The 22,694-nt window shown below is 37.5% G+C and overlaps 1 protein-coding gene across 1 annotated transcript in view; it reads left to right on the top strand.

Moving 5' to 3' along the window:
• Positions 1 to 22,694, top strand: part of LOC126458055 (klaroid protein-like) — a 174,336-nt gene that overhangs the window by 133,168 nt on the left and 18,474 nt on the right. Inside the window, exons 7-10 of the mRNA XM_050094852.1 lie at positions 9,733 to 9,848; positions 11,266 to 11,466; positions 11,676 to 11,867; positions 14,503 to 14,749. Of these exons, the coding sequence (XP_049950809.1) occupies positions 9,733 to 9,848; positions 11,266 to 11,466; positions 11,676 to 11,867; positions 14,503 to 14,749 (756 nt within the window). The remainder of the gene's footprint in view (positions 1 to 9,732; positions 9,849 to 11,265; positions 11,467 to 11,675; positions 11,868 to 14,502; positions 14,750 to 22,694) is intronic.

Here is a 22,694-nt window from a genome sequence, read left to right on the forward strand (position 1 = left end):
ACACTAATCTTGTAATCCAGAAGAACCAAATTGGTGTCCATTTTCACCTGCTTCTCTTTGAGCTTTTAATTATCTGAAGATACGACTTTTTTGGTTTCTTGTCCTGTGTTGACTTCTTGGTGGACAATAAGTTTATCTTGTATCCTGAGTTGCTTTTCCTCTACCATTCCAAAAGTATTGCAAAAAATTTCTTCTCCGGGTTTGTGTGTTCTTGTAGTACTACTGCGGGATGATTGATTGTTTTGGAACAAGAGCTGGGCACTGTAAAAGAATACTGTATTTATTCATACTGTTGAAACTTCTCTGCAAATTAATTGGGCTTCACAAATAGATTCATATTCTTTTGCTGTTGAAGTACTAGGCACATCACTACATATACTTATAAAACATCTTGGGGTCTGTACCTACAGGGCTAACATAGAAATGAAGTATTCTCCGGGTTCGTGAATGCTGTTCCCTTTCTCCCTCCACTTATTGAAAGTTGTTTGTAGAGATGCAGCTTTCTCTAGTGCTTCAAATACACCTGCAGGAATACATACAGTGAGTCTTACCGTACGTGGATGTGTACCAGGAAGCCAGGCTCATGCTTGGTCGAAACCTTTCTGGAACATACCTGCAGCAGTACAGTAGTAATGGGAAACTACTTCCAAAAGTTCACATATAGATTAGAGTTTTGGCATAGAGATTATGAAAATAAATGAGATTAATTAGATACACACAATTTAGTCATAATAAATTATTGTTATGGATATAATAGAGGAAAACATTCCACGTGGGAAAAATATATCTAAAAACAAAGATGATGTGACTTACCAAATGAAAGCACTGGCAGGTCGATAGACACACAAACACACACACAAAATTCAAGCTTTCGCAACCAACGGTTGCTTCATCAGGAAAGAGGGAAGGAGAGGGAAAGACGAAAGGATGTGGGTTTTAAGGGAGAGGGTAAGCTGTTATTCACTTGGCTGCAAACTCCTTGAGTGCCATTGACCATCCAAAGGAAATAAGCATGCCTAAAATTTTCAAACTTGATTTTCTCAAATGTTAGAGAGTTGATTTTTCCCTTTAAGATAACAGTCCTAGTCATTCCATACCCACATTGTAAATATGAATCAAATCAGTGAGGGGAGGTTCATATTGTCCCCTTCTCAGTATCCATTGAAGTGAAAGTTAATGATACAGTAATTTTCATGGTCTCCTGTGTCCCCCCTCCTTTGCCCCCTCCATCCAACAAAATTCTCTTCGTGTACCCTTAGTTCTTTCTCACATCATCACAAATTGTCCCCCACCCCCCTCTGAAGTCCTCATCTGTAGCTTATTTATTAATCTAATCACATTTTGTGTATCTGTTCTTCACTCCTTTGCGTCCTCTCTTTATTTGCATATTTTCAGCAGGTATGCCATTTTTGAAAACGGGATTTTAGTAAGATTCTTCTTTAGACGAGCCATATCTTCTTGAAGGTGATAAAAATCATACTTCAGCTTCTTTCCAAATGAAATCCACAATATTCATCCTACATCTCATTCCACTTAAAATCAGTGCTCATTGCATTTGGTACCCTTCAGAACTCTTTGAGTACAGACTTTTGTTATAAATTTCCCCAAGGATTTGGTTTAAGGATAAATTCCCCAAACAGCCACATTTGAGGTTAGGGTTGCTTTCTTCAGTCACTAATACCTTCCTCTTTTTTGTTGAATAAAATGTTAAAGGTAACTTAGGATATTCTGTTTCCTTGAAGTTAAGTGACACGTTGAACAAGAAGCATACGCCTCCCTGAACATGGTTACTTTTTGTTGTGTGCGCGGTTTTCTAGAACAAATTGCTTTAAGTAGGTGAATTATGCGTATGTGAGTGATGGGCAGTATCAAGTCTCTTGGGATGTTGAGTCTCAGTTTGATGGCTTTGAAATTTAATTAGTTCTATCTATATCTCATGTTCCATTAGACATTAGCAGGCAACTATTCTAACCTAAGGTAATGTATACTAAAATGTTTTTCATTTCCATTGTTTTTTTTTCTTGTAGTCATGAATTGTCTACAGTATCTGGCAATTGAATGGATGAACGTAATGCTTTATATGTGCATTTTCTAAAGATTGCTGTTCCCTTTAGTTGTGATGTTAACTTTTCACAATGGTTATGTTTTTAATTTCAGTGGCATTGAATTAAAATGCTTTCTGCTTATAGAATCATTGCTTTTGAAATTTGGTGCTTTTGGTGTCATGTCTCATAGCACACTTAAATTTTCAAAGCATTCTGCTCTTGTTAAGATACAACAATCTTTAATCATTGTTCCTTGTGTTATACGTTTTTCACAAACTTTGGAAAGTCTTTCTGTCTCCTTTCTTGTAATGCTTATCTATAATTAATAACGTATCTTTCTGTCTAATGTAAGTTCACGTTTGAATATTCTTGTTTTTAGTAATATGCAGCAAAATTTATTGCTGGTTCTTTGTGTTTGTTTAATGTAACAAACTTGGTAATCATAATTTCAGTGATATGTTAGCTAACTAATATTTCATTTTAAATGTATTTTCAGGGTTACACATAGCACAGGATTCAACAGTCACATACCAAGAAATAAAATCTACAGTTCTTGAATATTTTTACCAGATTCCAGTATTTATCTCACTTATTCCAGCCACTCTTTATAATCTTCTGAATTATGTTGGTAAAATCCCTCCATTCCTCTACCAGCTCTGGTTATCTCTCTTGGATATGACTTACCAGTTGCCGAACCTCTTTGATATTACTGCAGACATTCTTTCCAAAGTGTTAAACTTCTTCATAGGAATTCTAGAAATTCTTTCCAAAACTCCAAGTATGGTTGCCAGTATACCTGAAAAACTTGTTAATTTAAAGGAATTTATTTTTTCTTTATTTTAATACCTCCTTTCTTTATTCTTCTCATCACCTGTGAATACAAATATTTTTAACACCTGCTTGCTTTCTGCTTGAAATGTTATGCACTGTTTTTCAACACACATTGCATGCTTTTTATACTGAATATGTTATGTAAAGATGCTTACACACTGCCCCGTGCATATATACACTAACTTTTTTTCAGCTTCAAGCATAATTTTTTGTAATGAGATAAGCAGCACATAACTTCTAAACAAGCGTTCAGAGGAAATTATTAAAAAATTGAAATTTTGAGGAATTCACCTACACCTTATTGATGCAGGTAGCATGGACATAAAGCAATACAGAAAGATTTGCTACCATTATCTTTCAAGTTATATATATTTTTCTATTGGTATCTCTGGGTTTGGGTGTGTGTGTGTGCTTGTGCGTGTTAAAGCGTGTACACGCGTGCACTTAAACTGAAAGAATAATGGTAGTTTATGAAAGTTAATGTGATTCTATGTTGCATTAGTGTGTCTATGTACTATATGTCAATTAGTTGCAGGTGAATAATTTCCTTTTCTCATTTTGCTTGGTTTCCTTCCCAGAATTTCCATTGACATATTAATTTTGCAGAAGTTATATTTTAATGATGTGTTTAGCTGTTTGCTGTCAATGCTGCTTTAAGGCCTTAGCTGTTCTTTAACAAATTTAATGCTGTGGACATGGGGAGATGAAGATTGAAAGTTCTGTCACCTGGCATAGGAAAAATGTTTCCGAAACTTTTGGATTAGAAACATGATACTGTTAAAGGGGGGGAGGTACATTACTGTTCACCTATAACCAACATCAATGTAGAGTGCACACAAATTATGTTGAACATTTCAAATTCAAGACCTAGAACACTAATCAGTCTCCCATTTAAGATTGGGTGAAATAGATATGTATACTGATCTGTCTGTATAAATGCCATGTACCAAAATATGGTTTGAGCTTAAATCTATATATTCTACTTCAACTCTTCAATTGAATCATAGACCAGCTGTAAGTTTCACTCTACTGCCACTTTTGTGCTGCAATTCTAGCTATAGTTTGTACACCAGGTTCGTTTCAGTTGAAGCAGTGTTGCACCATGGATGATGAAGTTATGTCATCACCAACATTCAAGCAAGTATAAACTGATCTGATGAGGAAAACAGACCATCCAGAAATGTATGAATTATGCAGTGATCAAGGGAAAATAGTTGATTATAATGACAACTGTTAGCGGAATTAAAACTGTAAGGGCAGACAGGCTGAGCGTCATGTGGGCAGCTCACTTGGTAATAGCAGTGACTGTGAAAGACAAAATTGTGTGTTTCAATCCCTCTGTCGGCCCAGTTTCAATCAGTCAACAAGTTTCAAATTTGTAATTTTGTCTTAGATTGACCAGCTGCACAGGAATGTGTGTCTGGGTCAAATTTTACTCTTTCAACAGTTGCCATCTTCCATATATTGTGCGACTACATATTTAAAAGTTACCAGGAAAGTGACTTAAAAGTTTTGCCTGGCATGGTTAACAAGATAAGTTTCAAACTGGACACCTGGATTAAGAATCCCATTTTTATTCAAATTTTTAATCCTTTGTGACCTGCTCTATCTTAATTACAGAAAAAAAGTGACAGTGTTGAAGCCATTTAAGAAAATACTTGGAGAACTACAATGGGATAAGATAAACCATTGAGATCATTGGCTGGCAGATAAATAATGTTAAAATTTGTGTATTCTGTTAACTTAGTGTCAGGTTGTTGTATTCAGTTATTTATTTCTTCATAAAGCAGGACAGTAATATTTGTATTTTAATATGAGCTTTATGCTTGTAAATTCATCTTTTTTTTCTCCATCAGTGCATTGTTTCAAACTGATTTTGCACGATTGTGGTCAGTTAATGGGTTGGTCAGTCTAACAGTCAGTTTCTTAGTACTTCATTGCATTCTTCAATAATGCAGTAGAAAGTACTGATGTTGACAATTCTTTTCTGTTATTGAACTGTTGTGTGTATTGACTTCAGAAATGAGTTCCCAGATGTGGCTGCCATATTACAGTAGTGAGAGTGATTTAAGAAATAAAATGAAAGTAAGGTGGTCAGTTTTTTGTTGTGTAGTGTTTGTATGTGCACACTATTTTTCTGCGGAGGTACTTCCAAATGAGGCTCACCTGTTCTTATACACTTGCATCCTTCAGCAATGAGAGTTAAGAAATGAGAACACATGTCTCAAGACACAAAAAACTACTAGCTGCCTTAGTAGTGAAGCATGCTCCATGAGACTCTTGTAAATGAAAAAACACTTATGTTACGATACAAGAAGTCTATACTCAGACGCTTATGGAATGGGGCAATACGCTGAGTCACTAATGGAAGTGTGGCTTCTGCATGTGTGCAGTCTTCTAGGACCAAAACGCCAACCATGTATTTCAAAAAGTCGATCTTTTCACTTGAGCCCTATAACTTGTTTGGTGTGAGCAGAAGAGGTTCAATACTTGCAGTGCATATTTACAACAGGAAATAACAGATCATGGGTTTGACAGTATTTCAGGTAAATCCCAGAAAATAAAGTGGAACATAGTATTTGTTCCCAGTAGATTAGTTCTGAAAGACAAAATACAGTAGATGCGATTTATTATTTGAAGAATGCTGAAATATTTCTAGGCAGTCAGGCATCAACTAATAGCTCTCCTTTGCGGGCAGTACTACGGAGATGACTAGTACAACATTTTTTATTGTAAAGGTCTTGTTTTTTGTACATCATGGAAAAAACTCTGATATTGTCACTCTAAGTATGGTGCCTATGCATTTGATTAGTTTTCTTCATAGGAGTAGCCTTATGTAATTACTTCCATACTTACCTATCTATGTACTATTGTCACATAAAATGTCAAGTTTATTTGGATACCTATATACTTGAGCTTTGGAATTTAACCATGAAACAGGATTTAGAGTAACATTATGTAGGCATCTGAATACATTTTACACTGATGGTTGTGAAGATAGAAACAGATAAGGAAGGAAGTAACCCTTCACTATGTTTACAAGAATGTGTGCCACAAATTATTGATCCTGTAACAATTGTTCTACCTGTATGAGCAAAACTAGAAACAGCTCTGTGTTTTGGAACCGCAACAAGTATTCATGCTGCTTATTTATCATTCGTTCTTTTTAATAGTTCCTGTAGTCAAATTCTTGTGCAAAAGTGGACTGAATGTATTTGGAAGCCTAAAATAGTGTCCTGATATGAAAGCAAATTGTTCATTTTTCTGTGTTGATGAATCACTGCAACAGTATCAGAATCCGGAAAGTTGTGACTTATTTACAAAAATGAGCCAAAAAAGCCTGACGACATAGCGTACATTGCTGTAAGAAGTGCTGTTGTAAAAAAGCTTTTTCTTTCTGTATAAGTGCATATGTACGTTAATAGTTACCTTAAGTGGAGGTATCTAAAATATTACACAATTTTTCAACATGTATACATCGGGATACTGAGAGTCTTAAGCCGTTTTAGTGTGTTGTAGAGGAACCATCTTGTAGTAATTGTGGCAGTGTTCTCAGTCAAATATGCTGTGTTACCCACAATTCTTTAAATTAAATTAAAGTCTCCAATTCCAGACCAAATTATGTTCACCCAGACCAGCACTCCTCCCCCCCCCCCCCCTCCCCCCCCCCAGGCCTTTTTAGTTGGTATTATAGTACATGTATGAGTGGCAGCTCTGGATGTGCTTGCTTTCATTAAGAACTGAATAAACTTTTTATATTTTTTAAACTTAGCATTTATGATTTTAAATACAAAGTTTGGAATGGACAGATTATAGAATAATTAAATTGAAGTAGCAATGTAAATTATTCAGTGGTGTCTGAAATGTGTTTAGAAATACACCACAAAACTGGGTTTAATTCTGTCATTTCTTTTTGTAATAATGTTATTCCATATTAACTTAGGACAAATGTTCTGGCAATCAACAACAAAAGCAACCATTAAAAGCCACCTATCAATATGCTCAACTGTTGCAGGTGACTATACTTTTGTACATCTAATGCTCGCATTGCGGGATGGACAGTGAGACTAGTCAATAAACAGCTTATATAAAGAACTGTGTGCAGGGCTTCTGTAGGCAGCAGCTATGTTACTGAAAAAATGTGGAACAGTTTTTAAAAGTATGTGGGGTAAATTTTTCCGTTAAGTTGTATTATGTTAACCCTGAAATACTCCAATTTTTAAAATAAGTAATGAATAGCATGATAGGCCAGTCTTGGGTCAAAAAATAAAGCTAAACAGGAATTTAAATTCTTTGCATTCCACTATTTTGCATTTATTTGTGATAAGGGGCAGTTGACAGTTCTCACAATGAAATTTCATGAATCACAATAAAACATTAGTCTCATTAGTCGTCTAGTTCTTAGTAGCATTGTAAAGAAAATTGTCAGTAGCAGAGATATACTTAATGTTAATTCTTATAACAATTTTACTGTGGAACAGGGGGAACTGAGATAGCATTGGTCATGTAACGTTATCATCAGCCTAAAACTTTAACAGTGATACCGGTATTTCAAATACTAAATCACTTTGACTACAGTTCTGGAGTTCTGGTAATGTGCCATACATATGTGAAACTTTGTGTGTGATAATAGTGGTGGGTGCCCAAGGAAAGAGGTTGCATCATATTGCTTCTGAAGTACAAACTTCGTCCAGCCTAAGGGACTGATCATCAAGCCAATGAAGAGGGGCATTTGTCGTTTAATCAGGAACTGGAACTGAGTTGCCACCCCCCCCTCTCTCTCTCTCTCTCTCTCTCTCTCTCTCTCTCTCTCTCTCTCTCTCTCGTCTCTGTGTGGTGTGTGTGTACTTTCAAAAGGGCATGTCCTTCTGTAATCTAAGCTAGCTCTCTGTGACTGATCATCTCATCATTAATGGGCATCAAATCCTAGTTTACTTCATTCTTCACCTCAGTTCATTTTCTTTTGTCTCCACTCCCCACCCCATTTTTTTTTTTTTTTTTTCACTGTACTTAATTTCACACTTACCACTTGGCACTATTTCTACAGTCAGTCTGGTAGCCACAGTAGAAGACTGACATTATTAAGTCTTCCTGCTAAAGATCTTAAATAGATTTAGTTTCTTCTTGGTTTCCATGCGTCTCCTGACCCCGAAAGACAAAAGAGCTAAATTAATAACATTCCAGTTTTCAAAGTTTATACTCATTCCAACTTGCTGAATTGTTATGCTGCCTTTGCTTTTCTAGCTCTGATCTTTAAAGTCCTTAAACTGAAGCAAAACTGCATATTCTATTCAAGGAAGACAGTTACTTGCTGCAGACATTTAAAATAATTTTAAAGTTCCGTAAAGATGCATGAAGATATTTCGTATGCTTTGCTGTCAACAGTCGCAAATAGCAGACATTTGAAGTTTCCATACAACAGTTATGCTTAGAATTATTACCATACACTTAACTGTAGAAAGGAGATTGCTTTGGGCAAAGCTTTGTAAACTTTCCATCTGCTGATTACCACAGCAAAATTACTTGCAGTATACCAAGTATTTTCTGAATTTGGTTCTCCAATGAAATGGATAGCTCCCTTGTCTCAAGTTTGTATTTCTCATAATATGGTTTTCCATTTAGTCTTGCAGCATGTTTCTCTCATATATTACACACAAAATTTGGGCACTCTTTATCTCCTAGTTCCTAACTAATGAAGTGGGTTAAGTACCATGTTAAAGCCTTAAAACAGATGGCAGCTGATTTCACATGTAAAAATCAAGAATTAGCCAGTATTTGTGTGTGTGTGTGTGTGTGTGTGTGTGTGTGTGTGTGTGTGTGTGTGTGTGCGTGCACTGCTTTTCAACTTTACTAATTTTATAGTAAAAACAGCCACTTAGTTAATTATACTCCTTGCATGTATACCTTTTCTTTCTTCTGTAAGGATTGTGCATTGATTTCCTGTTGTACATAGTTTCTTTGCATGATAGTGATTTCATAGCTTTGTCTTCGTTTGGTTTGGTTACTGTAGAAATTTGTAGCTGGGATTTTGTAATTTTTTTTTTCTTCTTGTAATTGTGTGAAGAATTTGTATTCAGAGCACGGTAATAGTTTGCCCTGAAACCGCAATTAATTTCATAATTTTGTTTTATAACTACGCTTCACTCTTATACAATGCATGCTTGATGCACAAGCTTATCAGCCCCAAAAGAGTAAATATAGGCTTTGCTAACCTTCCTCTTGCATTATAGTGGAGGAGGGAGAAGGATAGAGGAAGGAGAGTAAGACACATACTATATTTTTATTATGTACATAGTTCTGTCACTTATATCCTTGATCCTTCCCAATTCTCATCATTCTGGAAAGTGCCAAATGAATATCCTTGAATGTGGAGCCACAGAAGTGTGCTGGTGACTCAGCGGATGAAGCAGAATACTTGGTAAGTGACACCTCTATCCTTCTCACCTCACTTTCAGTAAGCTTTCCTTTAATTCCTACAAGATAGACTGGAATTCAGATTACAAACTATTACATACAGTTTTTCATAAATATGCCTCTATTGAAAATCCATCACTTGTTAGGTTAACATTTTTTGGTAGTTCAGAAACTGGGAAATTTTGTTGAAAGTAATTTTTTGTTTTAGAATTCCTTCACTGATGTGTGACTAACATGTTTATTGTAGCAGTATTGTTGGTTAACATTCAGTTTGGTGCTGTTGGTTATAATTGTTGGGGCAAAGTAAGTAAATAGTTGCATATGTATTGCGTTGTGTGGTGTATGATGGCAATAGATATGAAGAATGCACTAATTGATATATATAAGTTGTAACTGTAAGTTAATCTGTATGACATGTTGAGCATTTCATTATTGCTTGCAGGTGGAGGACTTGTTTCTTACATCAGGAGGTCACCAGTTGAAAATTTCAGTTCAATTCTGGAGAGGGTTGGAGCTGTTACTGAAAGCTGGCTACATTTTCCTCAAATTGATTTTAGGGTAAATTGTTCACTACTTTAGATAGAGATTCTGAAGTCATGCTTAAATCATTGATCTCATTCAGTAAAGTTGCATGGATGAAATTGAAGTTTGTTATTTTATTACTCAAGATATGTCAGTGCTGCAGAATGAATGTTAAGAACATAGTGGGCCGTTCACTTTTAGGTTTTCCTTTAGAAATGTTTGCTTTGTTGTTGAAGTCTTCAGTTGTCAATAGACTGAGAATTAGTCTGAATGCTCTGGGCCAAATGCATTGTATCCAACCATATTTTACTTATGTTGACAAGTTACAGCTCAACTTGTAGATGCAGAGGACAAGCCAAGCATCAGAAAACACTGTTATTAGAGGCATTGACAGCTGAGTGCTGCACAGAAATTGCATAACAGTTTGATACTTCAAACGATAGACCTAATGCCAACCAAAAGAAGTAGCACTTTCACAAGACAGCTGCACTGCGCAGTGTGTTCATCGACATATCAACTCGAAGGAGGTCTAAGTTTTTGGCATCTGTACCTTTTGAATATTATCTTTAGGCAGAAAATGCTTTCTTGAACTGCAGTAACACTAAATGTTAATAAATGACTCAAAATGGTAATAAATATAAATCCCCCATTAGATCACATAAACAACAAAAACTGAAGCTATGCTGTCCATGGGTGACCACGAAATTCATTCAAAAACGGAAATGTAATGTGGCAAAGTAAACTCCAACCAGGGTTTTGGGACAAAATGTGGGGTGCATAAACTTGTTGAAAGAAGTAACAGAAATTTGAAATTTTGATAATTTAAAATGAAAGGGGATTAATAAAATTATCATGAATGGCAGTTGAAAACTGGAGAAACAAGTGGGAAAAGTGAGAAAAATTTAGAAGTGGAGAAAGAAATTACGTTGTGCGTAAATATGGGAAAGGGTGATAATCATGATACGGGTTGGGGATTTGGATGTGGGTAGGAAATAGGCTTAAGAGAAGAATTGAGGCATTTTATGATAATGGAAGTTGGTATTGAGTAGATGAAAGTAGGATGCTCTTTCTGAAAATTTATTATTGCCTGTGTTGGTGATTGTGTTACGCAAAGGCTAACAAAAATTTGTATCTGCCATAGTGTTGCAGACCATTTTTAGCAACAGGCTTTGTTTTTACAAATTGTGCAAGTTTGCCTGTGCTCATTTATGATGTAGTGATGACTTGTACTTCTAACATTGGCTATTCTAGCAGGTTAATTTGCCATGCCAATGTATGGTTTTCTGTTGCCTCTGGGTAAATAGTTACAGCATTTGTGTATATAACTTACCACTGTAATACAATTATAAACATTTCACTTCCACATTTAATCTGTTGGCCTTCTTTTCTCATAATATGAAATTCATCACACAATCTTCACTAAAACTCAAGCAGATGTTATTGTTTCATGCAGGATAATGATGAACATAAAATCCAGAAAGAAAATGTTAAAGGTTATTCCTTTGCACCTTTTGATGAAAAACTTATTGTGAAGAAGGTTCTATCCAGTTCTGAGTTCCAAAAACTAATTCAGTCTCAGAATCATCTGGAATCACAGCAGGCAGAACTGGAAACTCAGCTCAATGGACTGGAAGCAGATGACGCCAGACACAAGGTAAGATTGTTGGAGTTACTTCATTGTACCAGTAATGTGTTGCTCCGTTTGAATCTTCTATGAACATTGCATATTAGGGAAACAATGTCTCTTGATACATTTTCGATGATTTGAGCAAATAATAGATAACATTAGAAACTTTTAGCAGACAAGACTAAATTCATATACTTGCTGTATTCAGAATTTAGATGCTCTATTTTTCTGTGCAGGCTGCACTTAATGATGAACAAATGGAACAACAGAAAAGACTTATGGTGGAAGTGGACAGGATTAAAATGCAGGTAGACAATTTGTTCAATGAACAGCAAAGGATAAAGAATACACAGCATTCTGTCCATGCAGAATTTAATATATGGCAGAAGAAAATTAGAGATCTAAGCTCTCGCCTAAGGCTTTTACAGGTTAGTTCATAAAAACCTGCTGACAAACTGCTATGGTGTTATTTATGCAGTAAATCAGAAATATTTGGTGTCTAGGTCATTCATGTGTATGCTAGTCTTCTGCTTATAATGCTACTGAAGTCAGCTTTTTCCCACATGTTCACTCTGATTACATTGTCTGTGTTTTTCCATGCAATTTTTTCTTGTGTATATTTGTAAATTTAAACGATTGAATTGTCTTACATTAAATAGCTGGCTAACTCAGTTCTTTGTGGAGGTATTACATATGAATGGATGATTGTGCCCAGGCCATTTGTATCAAATGATAACAGTATAATCAGCTATGGAGAAAAGACCCTGAAGTGCATGACTGCAAAAGGGTTTTTACCAGAATTCAGAGTGCAAGATTGTTAGACACAAACAGAGTAAGGACAGAACATGAAGGGAACCCAATGTAAATGGGTAATTCTTTATGTTCTCAATGTAATGTAAATCGAAATTTGAGGAGACATGTCCTAAAGCAGCTTCATTGCACGCAGTGTCCCTTAAAAACAAATTGATATCAACAGGTACCATATTAGAAAGTCCTCCCAGACCATTAAGTATCTTAGTTCCTTGAATAGTCCTTAAATATCTAGGTGGAAGAACAGTCTTCGAATGACTAGGTACAAAAAGATTTGAAGGATGGTGTTAATTACTGCAGAAAAGTCGTTAAACAACAGAATAATGTACAATGCAGAGAGTAAATAATAAAACAGCCTGGGAATCATTAAAACATGAAGCACACACACAATTGAAAGCACAACTTAATTAGGGGAGCTGATGCAGCAAACGATCCACATCACCTAGCAACTATGTGAATGAGCATTTTTGAATGTTGCAGAGTAATAACAAAAATCTGAGAAACACACATGATATCTGTAAATAATTTTGCACTGAGAACATTGATACTATTACTGACCATAGAGCATGAGGCAGTAATACTGTAGGAAGAAACAGTCAGCAGGCTTACATGAACTATCAGGATATGTGCTGAAACAATGCATACAAGAATACAAAATCCCTCAATGAACATAAAAATAAGTCATTTGTATTATGGATTTTGACAGATTATTTACAGCAGGCAAGAGTTGTGCCATTGCTAAAGGTAATGCAGGAGACATTGAAAACTTCAGGCAAATTTCCCTGCAGTCATCTTCCTCAAAAGTAACAGAATCTATTATGAATGATAGATCAGTGCTTTAATTCAATAAAACGTAAGTGAATTACGGTTCGATTTCTGCAGTGGTAGTTCGGAATCGCGCCTTTGCAAAACTAACAAAATTGATACTTGATGTTCAGATTTTACTAAACGAGCTAGAATTATTAGAAATAAGGGGTGTAGCTAATGGCCTAGTGTCGATTATGCTTAGAAAGTAAAATACCAAAAGTAAAGATAACACAAATTTCATATGAGGCTCAACTGTTAGTGATGTGGTATGGAAAGTTCTGGCAAAACGTAAATAATGTAGGAATAAAAGTAACAACTGGCCAGATAATAATAATTTTGTGTTGCTTACTAATCTAGTGCAAGTGTTTCAATCGCATGACAGTTTGGCGACTTGGGTGGCCCTAACATACCCCAGTTATCCAACCAGGAAAAGGAATGTACACTTTAACGTGGAGTCTGAATATGTCATTCCTGGTGACTCCTCGTACTGCTGAGATGAGAAGGGTGCGTTAAAATGCAGACTGAAAAATCTGATGGTCAGACGAAGGATTTGATCACACGATGTGACCTCCCTCCCGTGTGCGCGCGCGCGTGCGCACGTACATTACACTAGTGGACTACACAATTTTTATTTGGTGGGTTGTTAACTTTACTCCTAAATTAGTGTGACAGGCTCAACAGAACCAAAGTACATTAATATTAGAGTTTTGTCGGGGTAGGATGTGATGACCAGTACTGTTCCTCACAAACATAAATTGCTTTCCCAGAATTGTTTCCTGTGCCTAATGTGGCTAGATGGTGGATTTCAAAGATAGATTATCACTTGTGCCATTGTAATGACCTTCTCTTGTGAAAGTATGCAAAGATTTTCCAAATGTTGGGCAATGAGAGTGATTGATTATTGGTGGTGGTGGTAAATTGTTCCTACAATGACTAGGTTTCCAGGTTAAATGCATGTACAAAGATTCTGTGGTGGAGTAGCATAATCAAATGACTGATGTTAATTGCTTTCTAGTTGCTACCAATATTAATTACCAGGTGATATAGGGTGATGTAAATAGCAGAAATATTAAGTATGATTTGACGTGAAATGGTGTTGGTAGACATGTTTGATGATGCTAACATTATGTTGTCGACTAGCTGAAGTTGACAACGGAGAGAATGCATTCATTACTGGCAAACAGATTCATATTTCTAGTACGTACTCCCTATGAGTCACCGCACCAAGAGTCACAATAAAGTGCAGTTACAGTACTGATTATGCGTAATACTCAGGGACTTTGTGCTGATTCATATTTTCTATGTAAAACAATTTTGTTACCCTGTTTTAATATAAGGATATTGATTGAATAAAAACTATTTCCATAGGTAATGTGTTGTCCTCACCCTTTTGCACAGTATTCTACATGGAAATACTGACTTCTTACAATGTTTCACTTTTTGCAGGAAGCACGCATCCATACTATTAAGAAAATGGAACAGTGTTGTAAGAAACAGCTTCCTGCTGTTACACCATTAGATATAGAGAATCATGTGATAAAATTTTTGTCAGGATTATTTAGCTCTGAAGAAGAAGTCATTAACAACGTTCCAGAGATTCATAACTGGGTTCACAAACTATTTGTTGCAAGAGATGAATTAGAAACAAGGCTTGCCAATTTAACAGTCAAACTTTCCGATGGTGCCAAAGAAGGTATGCTTTGCAATAAATATGCTTGTTTCTTGTGATATGTACGGTTTTGAATGGTTTGTTCCCTTGGTGATCGCTAAAGATTTTCAAAAGCCAATGGCCTACATTTTAATAAATGTACTATCCATAATTTTAGTGAACAAGTCTACGGAAATATGTTGAGAGATGCCAAAGTGAAGAACTGTAATTGTTGCATGGTAGTGAGTATCCCTTTTGGGCTAATAGCTTATTCCAGACAATGTTGGTGCAAAGATCTTGGTTCTTAGCAGTAGCAAGTTTGAGCTTTCACAGACACAGCACTCATTACCAAGTGACCAGACTAAACAGAATTGTTAATACCAAATGTTGGTGAAGCAACAACGTAACAAACTACTGGACATTGTCAATGAGGTTGCTGAAAAAATTCTTAGAGATGACTTATATGAATACTTAATTTGCAAGGAATAAATAACCGCACACAAATTTTTGTTGTTCAGTGAAGTTTGTGATTATCGAGAGACAAAACAATTTTTGTAACCTTTCTGCTGTTTGCATTGTCATTGAATTTTTTGGGCTACAGCTTCTGGCTATTGTTTGGTTATAGCTCTCTCTCTCTCTCTCTCTCTCTCTCTCTCTCTCTCTCTCTCACACACACACACACACACACACACACACACACACACACACAGGGATCAGTTCACAAATGTTGTTAATGTGTAACGTGAAGCCGTGTTGGAAGGGGCTGATACGAGGTATGTCGGAAACAAGAGGTTCTCTGTCAACAACTGATTTTAGATAACCAGTGACTGAACTCTGACAGATGATGTGTTTTGTAGGCCAGAGTATTAATTTGTGTCCTAAGCTACCACATCCCCATGATGTGGAATGTAGCTGAGAAAACAGTGGTCAACAATTTGTGAACTAAAATCACAATCACTTTGTTCATAGCGATTAAAACTAACCTCTACGAGCAAACTGAAGACCGAAAAAATTTAGTTTAGGCCTTAAAAGCAGACTGTAATTTCTTGCTATCTTTGGTTACATGGAACTATCCTCACTCTAGGTACACAAGCTGCTGCATTTCCAGTCGATGAGCAGTCCTTGTTGGTATGTGGTTAGGGATTATATTGTGATGTGGATTCCAAAAGAAGAAAAAATTATAGGAAGAAAAATAGTCAATATGGTGATGAAGATGACAAGGCAAATAATTAGAAATTAAAAAGAAAATGAGATATAAACCTATTAAATGAATAAAAATAATGATCAAACTCTTTTGATTAGATTTGGAAATAAGAAAAATTCATTACAATTGACGAGATTCGAAACTACAACCTTGTGCATGTAAAGTTAATGCACTAACCGTTGCACTAAGCCACAAGGCTGCACTGAGGAGCTCCAGTATTTATGTTTATGACTGTGGTGCTCCAGTTGCAATGCTGCTTGCAAAAATTTGGCTTTCCGCAGTGTCATGCGAAGCTTATCTAATGTAAGCCAGTCTCTCCAATTGTGATAACTGTATATGTGTTGTTGAGTTGCATCTTTTGCAGAAGTATGCAGTAGTGTTTGGTTAGTGTATGAAACGTGTGTTTCAGTAGGATCGTTCTGTGTGTGCACTGGTTTTGGTGTGGTTATCATGTATGAAATATGAAATTAAAATGCCAGATCTGTGAGTCATGATCCAAACAAATCAAGAAAGAATGGTAAACAATGCATTGGAAGTGAACCGACCAGTTCTGACGGCGGTTTGGCAATGGTTAGCTGGTCAGGCATGACGTTGAGTGCTCTGATAGAAGGAAATCACCTCCCAACGTGTGGTCTCTCTACTATCAAGTAATTTTAATTAGAAAACAGGCAAAATTATTTGGTTTTTACGAAGCATCTCTTTAATCAAGAGGTCATCCCTGTTTCCACTTGGTTGTGTGTGGGCTATCTACTTTGCTCTGTGCTTCTCTATTTTTAGTGGTCCCCATTTCCTATGGTGGTTCTGGATTTCAGTTAACCGAGAGAGCAGAATTATTCAGGGCAAAATAAAGGAAACACCAAAATACAGATCAAAAGATAGTAAAAGAATAGGAAACAACCATTTAAGAATGCAAACTTCAAGTGAGAATGTAATTGTAATATTTCATTACAAAATAAAAGCAATAAATTTAGAACAGATCTATGCACAATCTGATCTGAAATATCTGGACATTAATTAGAATTTACCAGTAAATGCCAAGAGGTGGATCTGCCAGTATGAAAGTTTGGGAATATTGTGTTATCAGTAGATAAGCATGAACAGCAGAATGGGTTGGTCAAGAGAGCTCAGCAACTTCAAACATGGAGACTAGTTATTTGATGTCACCTGAGTAAAAAATCCATCAGGAACAAGACTGGAAACATTTCCAAAATGGCTGAGTTTGTAAACTGTTTGTATCCCTTTATGGTTGAAGTATACTGTGCATCCTGAAGAGGCGCTATCCAAAATAAGTGCCAAGGCAACTGAGGTGCACCACAGGCCGTAGGTGATGGGGGAGAATGACGGCTGCAGATATGTGTACAAGCGAATAGATGTGCAACTGTTGAGTAGCTGAGCACCCACGTGAACCAAGGTGCCACCAACAGTGTCTCCTCAACAGCTGTTCAGGAAATGTAGCTGTATATGGGCCTCCACAGCAGGTGCATGGTTCACACACCCATGCTGACAGATGATCATTGGTGATGAAGACTGGAATTTCCACGCTAATGTCGCAACTGGACATTCACTGAATGATGATAGGTGGCCTTTTTGTATGAATCGAGCTTTTTATGCTCCATCGGACAGCTGACTGTTGGCATGTATGGAGTAAAACATCTGAAAGCAAACACCTTGCAACAGTCTTCAGAAGGGTCCAAGCAGGAGAAGGGCGAGTTACAATCTGGGGAATGTTTTCATGGAATTCCCTTGGTAATCTCGTCTTTCTTGAAGGCACACTGCAACAGCAAAAGTATGCATCTATCCTTGTAATCATGTCATCCCCTACCAGCAAGACAACGTAACGTGTCACAGAGCCCACAGGGTATGTACGTGACTCGAGGAGCTCCAGGATGAGTTCACATATTCCCCTGACCCTGGATTTAAACCCAATTGACAATCTGTGGGACCACCTTGACTGGGCTGTTCCCATCATGGATCCTCAACTGGCTGTGGCACTGGAGTTGACAAGGCTCCACATTCCTGAAGGTATCATCCAGAACCTCATCAGCTAACCTCCTGCACGTCTTGCAGCTGTCATGTACTGCAAAGTGGGGTTATTAGGGTGGTTGTTAAAGCCATTGACAAGTGGTCATGCTGTCTGAACAGTACATCTGTAATTTGTGGTAGTAAATCTAATTATTGAATGTGTGACAATAAGGATGTTTGAGTTTTGATATTTAGTGATACATTGTTTACTGTTCAATCTCATAACTATTTGACATACATAGAAAAGAATCACAGGAGATCATTACACTGAAATGAAAAGGATAGCTGCCAAGTGATGGGAATGAAAAGCTGTATCGAACCTACCAAAGGGTTAGAAACATTTTAGGTTGTGCTTCAATATACTAATTCATTGCATTGCAGTCAAGGATGTTGGGTGTCCAGATTTCTTTAGACCTAAAGATGACAAAGTTATCAGAATCCAGTTTGTACCAAATGGCTTTTGTGGATTGCTACATTGGTACGCTGTCCAGTTGAAAACATACGGAGTTCAACACCAACGTTTCCATCCAGGTGTTTGTAGCGCTCAAATAAGTCCATATAAATTTCTTTTAGTGACAGTTCCTTTGTTTTTAAAAGAATTAGAGTGCCTGGCATGTCCCTCACTGGGTGGAACAATTTACACTTGAAGACTGGTGGGGAATTTAGTTCTGACAATAACTGTGATGTTCTTGGATCGTGTGCAAACCAGCAGTCATTTCTACAGTTGATTTTGTGTATCTACAGTGAAAATCTTATCAACAGTAAAGAATCAAATTTGCACTGCATCAACTGACTTGATTTGCCCTAGCAGTATCAGAAAACCATTTTTTGTGAAAAGCTTGTGGGCTTCCAGCCAGGTTGCAGTGTTAACGCGATACTTCAACAAGTCATACTTGTCAGCTTCTGGTGAAGTGCTGAGGTAGGTAGATGCTGTGGTATTTATATTAGTGGAATGCCCACTGCACCTTTCAATGCGTGGCTGTCCTTGCAGCCTTTCTAAATAAGCACGGTGTTTGCCTAGTGTACTGTTGGCCACCTTTACAGGTGATTCTATGTATTCCCGATACATGAATTTTGAGTGGATATTACGTAGAGGAAAGCCAATCTATCCCATTCAGTATTTGTTGGAAGAAGAATTTTATGTTGGTTTTTTCGTTTAGCCTCACAATTTTGGCTGAGAGCAGTCATGGGCACGGAAAGGAAGTGAATCTCATCTTGTTCTTCTTTCTCTTTCGGTTTCCAGCATCTTGTCTTTCCTTGAATGCCCTACTGATTTGTGCTTCACTGTACCCCTTTTTTCAGAATACTTCCTTCAAGTGTTTTACCCCATCTGGGAGGCTTTGTTTGTTGCAGATGGCATGCTGTATCAGAGTGATCAGCACAGTGGGTCACTGTGCTGAATGGTGGCAACTTTTTGCATGCAGGTACAGGTCTTTGTGTGTCCTCTTCCTGTATACTGAGTGGCCTTAGTGTACCTTCTGCTTTCTTCTTCATCAATACGTCCAAGAAAAGGAGACAACCATTCTCCTCTGTTCGTGCAGTGAAAAGAAATGTTATGATGGATGCTTTGAATGTGATTGAGAAACTTGTCCTATACCTGTCTGCTATGCTCTTATACCAAAAAAGTATCAACAACATAGTTTGCAATCCGTGAAGCCACTGGCGTACCCACGACCACTCCATCCATCTGTTCATAAAACACATTGCCTTACTTGAAGTCAGTGTTCTTCAGTGCATATTCAAAGAGTTCAGTTATTTGCAGCTCTAATGTTGAGATAGGTGCATCAAGGAGTCTTGCTGAGGTACTTTCATGAATAGCGATAGAACATTGAAACTCACAAACATATAATTTTCTTGTTATCACATATCTTAAAGTATTTTCATGATGGCCATGTTTTTAACATCATGACTACAGTGTCCCACAAGGGGTGTTAGAAGTGTGTCTAGGCATTTGGCCAGTGTGTAATTATGAGTAGTGATTCTCCAACAGAAAGAGGTTCCTACTCAATGGATGGTCTGAAGATGACCACAGTAGTGGTCGAAACCGGTCACCTTGTTAAATAAATCGTGATCAAGACTGTTTTTAATAGTAATTATTTATAAGACATTGATCACTGCTGTTCCCATAATGCATTCAAAAGTAATGTAATTATGTGAATTAATGGTGTCAAGTATTGACAGCAGAGGCAGCCCTCCTTGTGGATTATCTGTAGTCCTTACAGGCATGGTGTTGCTGGCAGCCTGGGGTACAGCAACTACTTCACAGCCTGTGGTAGATCTGAGTTTGTCAGCAGAGCCACGGTTTTGCTGGTCATCATTGAGGTTTAATCATTGTTGAATTTACTGTAGGCTGGGTCCTGCAGCAGCAAACCAATCGGTAATCGACACCGTTGCATTCTCTTTATCTGCTGGAAGAACCGTTGTCAGCATCACCTCTTGATCAGATAGCCTCCTATTCTGCCGCATCACATTCGTTTTCAGAAGTGGCTTGTCGATTACCCTGCAGGTTTCTTGCCATATATCGTCTCTTTCTTTCATTGTCAGACCTTGGATTTGTTCCTCCACACCACTGCAGTCCCGACTTCTAAGAGCAAACATAATGTTGGCAGAATGGGAGGCTACCTGATCACTGAGAAATGATGTTGACATTATACTTCTTTCAGCAGACAATGGGAACGCAACGGTGTTGACTTGCACCAATGACTGGCATCATAAAATTGGCTTGCTGCTACAGGACCCAGCCTACAAGAATCTCAAGAAGGATCCAACCTTCCTTTATGATGACCAGCAGAACTGTGGCTCTACTGAAGCACTTGGATCTATCAGAGGCAGTGAAAAGCAGCTGTATCCCAGGGTGCCAGTGACACCCCACCTGTACGGACTTATGAAATTCCACAAGAAAGGAGGACCTTCATGGTTAATACTAGACACCATCAATTTACCCAATTATGGTCTGGTCAGATATCTGGCGACACTTCTAACACACCTTATGGGGCACTGTAGTCGTCACGTTAAAAAGTGGTCAATTTTGTGAAAATACTGAAGGATATGTGATTTCAAGGAGATGATCTTCATGCAAGTGTTGAAATCGTCACTGTTCATGGAAGTACCTCTGCAAGACTAGTTGGTACTGCTGTTTGAATATTTAGAGCAGTTGACCTCTTTGAACATGAACATGCACTGTGACAGAAGGCTACCTAAGTGTCTGTGAACATTTTGTCTCCAAGTTGTTGCCTAAGAATTCACTTAAAATAGCCCAAATTCCGTAAAACATTCTTTTAAATGTTCAAGCCATTTTTACTAAGTGAAGTACATTGTATTTGATCTGCTATCATTGGGAATTTGATATAAGGGAGTGGTGAGATGTGAATGCTGACTCAATTCGTGTCAGTTATCTGCTGAAGTATTCGGCCAAGTAAGCGTATACAAGATAGTTATATGTACCTCTTTTACAATTATAAGAGGACACACACCACAGAATTAAAACACTTCCTTTCACTGAATTTTTATGTTATGGGCCCCGTTGCTGTGTGGGTGGCCTGATCTGCAGCTTAGAGAGCTTGTGCTTAAATACAGCTCTGCTGATAATCATCACAGTAATTGCCTTAGCTACTCCTAATGGGTTTTTGTGCTCTTTCAGCGATTGCAGGGTTTTTCCATAGAACACTGGATTTGCTGCCAGGTCTGCCTGATATCACCTGTGATAGAAAGGATCAATGACCTTTGCACAGCTTGGCAGAAATTGCCGAAGATAACCATACCACCTAATGACAACCACTTGCATGTGTTATGTAGGTACGTGGAAATAGATTGGATGTGCACAGGCTGTGAAGATGTAGTGTTTGCAGACTCGGAGCTCTGCCATAGGTCCGCTCTGTGTTGTGACGTAGCTAACAGCCATCTTTTACATAGCCACATGGAAGGGGCCATACATTTGTTCCACACTTATCAAGCTCGCTCACTTGAGAGAGAGAGAGAGAGAGAGAGAGAGAGAGAGAGAGAGAGAGAGAGAGACCAATCAAATTGTGTGGACAGCAAGTAATAGGGAACAACTGTTACTCAGTTGGTCTCGCCATATGTGCTTTGATAGTCATAGTCATGTTAGAGAGGGTACTTCCTACACAGTAAAATTCCTTTTTAACTCTCAAGTGGATGCCCCTGTATATAAAGTGCGCCACTCACAAATAGCAGTGCTTTGTGCTGTTTCATGGTTGTTTTACAATTGTGAGCCCCTACCTATTCCTTCATTATTCTGCAGTGAACACAGTAATAAGTTGTGTTGTCACACGAACAAGTGAGCAGCAGTACTATAAAATAAGCAGTGAGCTGGGTGAGAAAAAATTCTTGATTGGCAAGAAGAAAATGTTGATTCTGAAATAGCGCCACAGTCCTACAATGAGGCAGTTAACTACTAGATAATTAGTAAACAAATAAGCAGCTGACAGAAATCTGATGCAAATGCACTGTTTAATGCTTTGAGTGGGTCATTACTGTGGGATAACACTTTATTGCAGCAACAGTGTGATACAATGAAAGGTTTATTTTATTACTGTGTGATCAAACAGGTCATATAATGGTAGTTTATATTAATTAAACTAAGATTAAACTGTAATTTTCTTCAATCACATTTCCGTTGGTAATATTAAACAAATATCCTTTACATATGTACAAAGTGCACCTCGTGCCCACACGTTACGAGAACTGGTGCACCCACTTGAGAGTTAATGACTCTGTAGGGACCCAAATATCTTTTCCTTAAAATAG

This window comes from Schistocerca serialis, chromosome 2 (assembly GCF_023864345.2).
Source record: "Schistocerca serialis cubense isolate TAMUIC-IGC-003099 chromosome 2, iqSchSeri2.2, whole genome shotgun sequence".
Lineage (NCBI taxonomy): Eukaryota > Metazoa > Arthropoda > Insecta > Orthoptera > Acrididae > Schistocerca > Schistocerca serialis.